At 59.9% G+C, this 7,749-nt stretch overlaps 2 protein-coding genes across 2 annotated transcripts in view; one reads left to right on the top strand and one right to left on the bottom strand.

The window, feature by feature from the left end:
* The window catches only part of POLRMT (RNA polymerase mitochondrial), a 21,873-nt gene extending 14,898 nt beyond the window's left edge, over positions 1-6,975 (top strand). The window contains exons 12-21 of the mRNA XM_009636780.2: positions 242-364; positions 1,319-1,498; positions 2,261-2,347; positions 2,650-2,763; positions 3,453-3,502; positions 3,772-3,870; positions 4,211-4,283; positions 4,801-4,883; positions 5,470-5,540; positions 6,366-6,975. Coding sequence (XP_009635075.1) covers positions 242-364; positions 1,319-1,498; positions 2,261-2,347; positions 2,650-2,763; positions 3,453-3,502; positions 3,772-3,870; positions 4,211-4,283; positions 4,801-4,883; positions 5,470-5,540; positions 6,366-6,415 — 930 coding nt within the window. The 3' untranslated portion in view covers positions 6,416-6,975. The remainder of the gene's footprint in view (positions 1-241; positions 365-1,318; positions 1,499-2,260; positions 2,348-2,649; positions 2,764-3,452; positions 3,503-3,771; positions 3,871-4,210; positions 4,284-4,800; positions 4,884-5,469; positions 5,541-6,365) is intronic.
* The window catches only part of HCN2 (hyperpolarization activated cyclic nucleotide gated potassium and sodium channel 2), a 14,133-nt gene continuing 12,825 nt past the window's right edge, over positions 6,442-7,749 (bottom strand). The window contains exon 7 of the mRNA XM_009636779.1: positions 6,442-6,515. Within this exon, the coding sequence (XP_009635074.1) occupies positions 6,442-6,515 (74 nt within the window). The remainder of the gene's footprint in view (positions 6,516-7,749) is intronic.

Genomic DNA, 7,749 nt, shown 5'->3' with positions numbered 1-7,749 from the left:
TTTCTTTTTTTTTAAACCTCAAAGGCAGCAGCAGTTAATGATGAGATCCCGAAGGAAAATGGAAACTGGTGTGGCCCTGGCCATGCTGCGAGATCAGCTGCAAACCTGTCTGAAGAGAGGGGGCAAAAATGGCAATAAGCTTCCGAGCCAAGTGTATCTGCGCTGTTGAGGGGGGTGGGCGAGCAGGGCTCCATCCACTCACTAACACCCTGTTTCCACCCTGCTCTCTTCCCACACGCAGGACGGCTCCTGCAATGGCCTGCAGCACTACGCAGCTCTTGGCCGGGACCTTATTGGTGCCACCTCTGTCAATCTGATGCCCTGCAGTGTTCCCCAGGATGTCTACAGTGCGGTGGCCCAGCAGGTGAGGCACAGCGGGGACACGGGGAGGTGTCCTCCTGGACCTGCCTCCCCTCCTTGCCAGTGTGTGGCACAGGGTCACTCCAGCTCCCAAGGAGAAAGGTCAGGGCAAGGCCAGCCCAGGGTGCTGGGAAAGCATGAGCTGGTCACAGGCAGAGAGCCTCCCCCTTCCCGAATGAGAACCACTGCTGGAGATTTGTCCTGAGAGAGGTAGCTATGAGAAATCCACTGGGATTTCTGCTGTCCTCAGTTCTCCTGAATGAAGTCTGGGAGAAATAGGGTAGAGGGGTGGAAGAGAACAGAGAGCGTTCCTCATCTCTTGGTCCCAGCTAGCTGGCCCGCAGGTTGTGGGATTTTGTTCGTTTGAACTGGGTAGGAGGGAGGGGGCAGAGATGCAGCCTTTGGCACTGCTGCTAAGTCTTCAGTTTTCTTGGCAAGACAAGATGTGAAATGAGCCTGCTGGGAAGTGTGCTGAGATCCAGCAGACTCTCAACGGGCATTGAACCCCAGGCTCTCCCTTCTAGGTCTCAGCATGTGTTATCCAGGCAGCCCCGCACCAGAGGGTGGGAGGAGCACACGGAGGGTGCGTGGTTTGCTCAGTTATCATTGGGGTGGCAGAGGCGGGAGAACCCGAGTCCTGGTGCCGTGTCCTTGTGATGTCCGTCACCACCCGGTGCCAAGTGCCACTGCTCTGCTGAGGCAGCAGTGGAAGGCTCTGGTCCCCGCAGGCACAGATAGCCGTGAGATGCAGATGCCTCTTGATTCCTTCAGCGCGTGATCTCTGTTAACCAGGGCTGGTGAAGATGGGCTGCAGGGTACCCGAGGGGAGTTCAGGCCAGGCAGTGCACAGCTGGGAGGGTCTCATGTGGCCCCCCCAACTCTCCCCCAGGCATGGAGGGGACATGGGCCAGCATGGCTTGCAGCGGGGCTGACCCCCCTGGGGTGCTCTCCTCCTCAGGTGGAGGAGTTTCGGAAGAAGGATGCTGAACGGGGGGTGAAGATTGCCCAGGTGCTGCAAGGCTTCATCAGCCGCAAGGTGGTGAAGCAGACAGTGATGACGGTGGTGTACGGTGTCACACGCTACGGCGGGCGGCTGCAGATGGAGAAACGTCTCAAGGAGATTGACGAGTTCCCTGAGGTAGCATGCCTGCCCTGGCCTCCCCCAGCAGTGTTTTGCTCAGCTCTCACTCCCTGCTGGGAGAGGTACCTGCACTGCCTTGGGGTTTCCCTCCTGCCCTGCTCTCTCCTTACCCCCCCAAATCTTAGCTAGCAGAGGGATGTGCAGGACTGACTGAGTCCCCCCATGCCTGCAGGAGAGCCGTCTGCCCAGAACTTGTGGGTGGGGAGGGACTCTTCAGACAGGGCTGCTCCTCATCCTTCCTGGGCCCAGCTTGGGGGCATGTCAGCCTCAGCTGCTGTTTCAGATGTAAAACGGGGTTTGTGGCTGTGCTCTTCCCTCTGGAAGTGGCCCTTGTCTCTAGCAGAGTTCTTGGAGGCTTGTTCCTCCTGGTGCCTGTTTCTTGTTCTGTTGATCCCACCGTGAGACAGCCCTTGCTGGGTGGGTGCTGTACCGTGGCAGGTTGGTGCTGGGAGTGTTTGTGCCCTGTGTTACATTCCTGGGGCAGATGAGGCAGCAAGGCCCTCCTGTTGGTCCAGGAGATCAGCACAGAGATCAGCCCGTCCCCTGACAAGGAGCCGTCTGAAATGCTGATCTCAGCTTCCCTCTACCACAACCCACAGCCATCTGCAACATGTCAGGACGCAGCAGTTTGATGGAGGCAATTTTGAGGCACCTGAGAGCAGGGAGATGCTCTTTCAGCTTACCCTAGGTCCCATCGCTTTGCCTCGCATTTTTGCTGCCCCTTTGCCTGTCCCCTCACTCTGCCTTTGGTCTGTGCAGGAATACTTGTGGGAAGCATCTCACTACCTCGTGAAGCAAGTGTTCAATGGCATCAAGGAGATGTTCTCAGCAACTCGAGATATCCAGGTAAGGTGCCTGTTTCTTCTTATCTCTCTCTGCCTTTTCTTCTTCCCTGGCCCACCCGTACATAGACCAGGGGATGCTCCATGGGGAGAGATGGTTCTTCTGGGTCCTGGCAATGACAGAATCCTCCTGTCCCAGCCCAGAGGTGTGGGATTGTGCCTGCTGCAGGGCCAAACTCCCCATTAACCGCTGGACTGTCACAGTCGGTGGCAGGAGTCAGGCTGGCTTGTGCTGGGGGGAGATGGGGTCTCCCAGCTGCCCGTACTGACTCCAGCCTCTTTCTTCCCCATTTCCCTCTGCTAAAGAACTGGCTGACAGAGAGCGCCAAGCTCATTGCCCAGTCAGGACAGACAGTGGAGTGGGTCACGCCGCTGGGTCTCCCCATCGTGCAGCCCTACTATCGGTCCAGGTCCACTGTGGTGAGTATTTGGTGTGTGGAACTCATCTACACCTCCCTCTGCCGTGGTGGGGAGCAGGGAAAGGGCAGCCAGGCTTCAAGGCAGCAACCTAAAGCCCGACAGGTTGGCATTACCTATGGGTGAGCCTGCAGAGGGGGTAGGATTTGTGTGTGCAGGCACATCCTCCAGCCTTGTCGCTCCCTGCAGAGCCTGGAGCGTGTGGGTGGGCTGGTGAGGAAGCTCTGCTGCTCCCGTCCCACTCAGGCAGCTGGGGCACGGGCTCATTCCCCGCACCAAGGAGCCTTCCTCGGGGCTCGCGTGATTCAGTCTCGCTGCTCTTGCTTCCCACGCGCTGCTGCACTGACTCACATCTCCCCAGCCTGTCTCGTCCTCGCAGCCGCTCACCTCCAGGAGCCCTTCGCTTAGCCCTCGCAGGGGTGAATCAGTGTCGCTGGGAAGGGGTGAAGGATGCATCCTCAGGAGGGGAAGCAGGCAGGGTGTCACTGAGGAGTGACAGCAGCCATGGTGACTGGGATGCCCTGGAAAGGTCCCTGCCCAGGCCCTTTGTTGCAGCCAGGGATGTTTCCTGCAGGGCAGGACAGCTCGCGGTCGGCACAGTCCCCTCTCCGGGAGTACGGGGTGGTGCTGAGCGCCTTGTGCTGGCCGGGCAGTGCAGTGTGACAGCTGATCCCCTTTCTCTCTCCTGGCAGCTGAATTGCGGCATGCAGAACTTGAGTGTGAAAACCTCCAACAGCAACCAGTAAGTATGGCAGCACAGTCTTTACTGAGCCCCTGCTGTCCCCAGCCTGTGCTCTGGGGACAAAACCTTCCCGTCAGTGGAAGCCGCCAATGAGTGCCAAAGCTCCTGCTGTCCCCCCTGAGCTGCAGAAAGCCAGCTGGAGGAGCGGGGCCCTGTGCTTCAGCAGGGCCTGGGGGCCCTCCAGGGCTGCCCTCATCAAGCCCAGGTCTCTGCTGGCTCTGTGCCCTGGAAGTGCCCCAGCTCCTCCTGTCTCCCACTCTGTGCTGCAGGAAGCCTGATACAGTGAAGCAGAAGAACGCCTTCCCACCCAACTTCATCCACTCCCTGGACTCCACACACATGATGCTCACGGCTCTGCACTGCCTCAGGTAGGGAACAGGCAGCCAGGACTCTTCGCTGGTGCTGGGACTCGGTCTCTGCTGGGAGAGTGTCACCAGGGCAAGGCCCACGATGCAGGAAAAGAACTTTCCCTGGTGGTGGGTGTCTGGGGTCTCCGGCAGAGAAGGGTTGAGAGGAGGCAGCAGGGCAGGGACAGGTTGGCTGTGGGGTCAGCCGTTGTTCTCTGAAGATCTGCAGGCCCTGTGCAGGGAGTCCCCCTCCTCGCGTGGCCCCTGCTTATGTCCCAGCAAGGGGGTCTACATGGGGTAGGGGCCATCGCGGAGAGGGGGCTCTCAGCACTACTTCATGGCACCTTCTGCTGCCTCACAGGCAGGGTCTGACCTTCGTCTCAGTCCATGATTGCTACTGGACTCACGCGCTCACCGTGGACGTCATGAACCAGGTAAAAGTGTCCTCCCGGGTCCCTTGTGAGCAAGGATCTTGCTGATCTGTCCCCTGGGCACTTGCCAGCCCTTGCTTCCCCTGGGCTTTGCTCCATAGGCTGATTTATTTACCCAGGCGAGGTGAACCTGGGGTGCTTGCTGGTGGCTGCAGCTGATTTCCTGGTGCCATAGCCCCATCTCCACCCGCCCTTCAAGGAGGGTGTGAGGGAGAGTCTGGGCCTGTAAATCATCGTTAAACACAGTGCCTGGCAGAGTCTGTGCCTCTGTCCTGTCCTGGGCCTGTTCCCCTGCAGTGCTGCGAGGGCTGTTGTACAGTAGATCGATAAATGGGGGTTGGCCTCTGCTTCCCACCTCCCCAGGCTGATTCCCTTCACCCATGTCCGGCAGCCCCCCCTTCCCCCTCTGCCCGCTGCCTTCCCTGCCCCTCGCCTCTGACCTGTCTGGGCTGAGAAGCGCTGAGGGGAAGGAGGGGAAAATGCCTGTTAACCTGCGACTCACCATTGCTCCCTGGATCAGATCTGTCGGCAGCAATTTGTGGCTCTGCACAGCGAGAAGATCCTGCAGGATCTGTCCGAGTTCATGCTGGAGAAGTACTGCAGGTATTGCCTGTTGGTGAACCCCCACCGCTCTCCTTCTTACCCACGCTGATTCCCTGTCCTGGGGGCCATTGTGCCCAAATGCTCACGGGTTCTGTCATCTGCCTGGGGGTTGCTCTGGAGGGAAGTTGTGCTTCCTTCTTGACTGATGCCCAAATTGCCTTAGGCCTTGGTGTGAAAAACAAGGTGTCTGCATCTTTTCGCTGCAGAACTGAAGTAGGGTTTGGGGCTTGAATCCCCCAGCAGGCCCAACGTGGACCACAACGTCTGTGCCTTGGGTCCCCCACTGTGAATGAGGCAGTAAGGAGCAGTGAGGACACACGTTGGGTTGGCCCAGCGTGCGGCCCTCCGTTAGCACCGCAGAGCCAGACAGCACAGGCCGACCCGATCCTGGGCAGGGTCTGCAGACACCTCCGCACCCACCTAGGGCTGCCATGGCAGGGGCTGGGCTCCCGCTCCTGCTGCAGGGTGTGTAACGCCTTTTGGGAGAGCTGAATCCTGTGGTCAGGGGCCTGCCTTGGGGAGCAGCGGAGGGCACACCTTCTCCCAGCGCTCCCACGCTTACTTGCTTTCTTTCTGGTTGATCCAGCCCTGGCAGAGAGACCAGAGCCCTCTGGCAGAAGAAACTGATGGAGCAGCTGTCGAATGTCCCCAAGACAGGTAGGAGCACGGAACAGGAGCTGCAAAGTTGGGGAGCCGTTTGGAGACAAGGGGCGTGAGATGGGGAGCGGCCCCCCCAAATCTTTGAGCTCACGTTGGTATCCGAAGTTGGGGCACAGTGAGGGTCTGGCCAGCCCTGCTAAAGCTGTCCCCTAAGATCAGGTTTTCCTGCCTGTGCTGGACTGCAGTGCTGTGAGGCTGTGCCTTAAGGTGTTCCCCTGTGATCGGTCCCTGCCTTCCCCGGAGCTGAGCCCCTGGGATTTTCCCCAGGCTGACCCAGCTCATCCCATCCCCTGTCTCGTTGTTCCTCTCCCATCTGTTTCCAACCACGAGGCATTTGCCTGGAGATGGGATTGAGGCACTCAGCATGGTAATTGCCGGGATCTAGATGATACACATGCAATGGGATTAAGGCAATTAGTTTAACTCCTCCTGATCTCTCGGCCCTGCCTCTGCCAGACCATCTGGCTACCCTCCGTTCTGCGGAACAGAACAGGCCAGCGCGCCGGGGCTGTTGCGCAGCCGCCGTGGTCAGCCCCAGAGGCAGCGCAGTCCAGCGGCAGGGATGGTTTGCGCTGTGAGCCTGCGCGCTCCTCTTCCTTCCCTGCCTTGCTGCTGTTACACTCTTCTGTCTTGTTCTTCCCACCGCTGTCCTAGATAAACTCGGAGCCACACAAGACCTCCGAGATCCCCGCTGTCTTGACTTACCCGGCAGCAGGGCTGAGCTGAAGCGGTTTTCTGCAGGAAGCCGAAACGGGGCTTGGAGCAGCTTCTCTCCCAGCTGCCCCATCTCCTCTGACCTCTCCTCTCCCTTGCTTCCCCCAGGCGAGTTCAACCTGAAGAAGGTGATGGATTCCACCTACTTCTTCAGCTGAGCCCTGACAGCCAGCAGGGCCCTGGGCTACCTCTGGACTGCCAGCTGCCGTGGAGGCTGCGGTAGGCACTGGCCTGCGAGGCTGCTCTGTCCTGCGTCTCCTGGGGAAAGCGGGTACAGCTGCCAGCCCAGCAGAAGATACCATCCCAACACTGGGATGCTGGGGCAAACTGGGCCCCATCAAGGTGGGGCTGGTGGGAGATGGGGCGTCTGCACTGCTTGTTCTGGGGAGAGGCCGTCGTGGCCTGGGGAGGGCTGCGTCTCTCTGGTGTGGGGTCAAAGGGATGATGGCAGACGGGGCTGGCTCCCCTCAGTCCCCACCCTGGCACGATGTGCCTGCCGCCGTTGCTCCAGAGGGTGCCATCCCTCTCCACCAGCGGGGCTCAGACCTCGTGGAGGGGCAGGCAGCCGGCTGTGGCTGCAGCAGGAGCCTGGTGCCCTCGGCTGCAGGCTGGGTGCTGCTCTCCATGCCCTGCTCCAGCACTGGGCACTGTCACTGCTCTCCCGTAGCGCAGCCTCTGTCGCTCCTGACTCTCATTTTCAGGGATTGGTCTCAGTTCTGCTCAGTGGGTCTCGGGCAGGGAAAACCACTAACAGGGGTGTGGGTGTGTACGATACTGTAAATAAAATGGTTTTTTGAAATCCTTGATGGGAACTGTGTCCTTCTCGGCATCTTTGCCTGAAGGCTGCAGGGTGCCTGGGCTCTCCCCTCATCTTCCTGGGGCTCTGGGGGAGGTGGGACTCATGTCTCCCTGGGCTGCTGCTGGTTTGCTGATTAGTTGGGCTTCAGTTATTCACAGGGATGTCACGTCCTCAAAATGCTTTTGTAGCAGAAACGGAGACAAAATTCTCCCACAGCACGGGCTGCCTGGCGCAGCTGCGGTGGGAGCAGGGCTCTCACAGGGCCCTTGTGTTTCCAGCCCAGAGCCTCCTGTCTCGCAGACTGTGGCCTTCTGCATGTTTGTGTCCCAGCTCCTGCAGCCGTTGAGGTTAGAGATGGTGCAGCTGGAGCTCTGTGTTCAGCCCAGCTCTTGGCTGAGCCCTGCACCGACCGGCTCCTTCTCCTGCCTGCTCCCAGCTCCTTCCCCGCTGCAGCCCCGTGGTGCCCTGCTGATGGGGCTCAGGGAAAGGTGCTGGGAGGAGGCTGCTTGCCTTGGCTTTTCTGGCAGGGAAGCAGCTCTTCAAAGGACAAAGCTGCCTCCTGCAGCCCAGGCTGGGGCTGTGCCCGGTGCCGGGGCTCCCAGGGCTGGACGAGGGGAGCGGGAGCAGCCGGAGCCACGGCAGGGAGGGACGGGGGCGGAGGAGACGGAGAGACGGGGGCGGGCGGCGCTCTGG

Source organism: Egretta garzetta, unplaced genomic scaffold, assembly GCF_000687185.1.
Source record: "Egretta garzetta isolate BGI_Z169 unplaced genomic scaffold, ASM68718v1 scaffold4, whole genome shotgun sequence".
Classification (NCBI taxonomy): Eukaryota; Metazoa; Chordata; class Aves; order Pelecaniformes; family Ardeidae; genus Egretta; species Egretta garzetta.
This window is presented reverse-complemented; position numbering and strand designations above follow the sequence as displayed.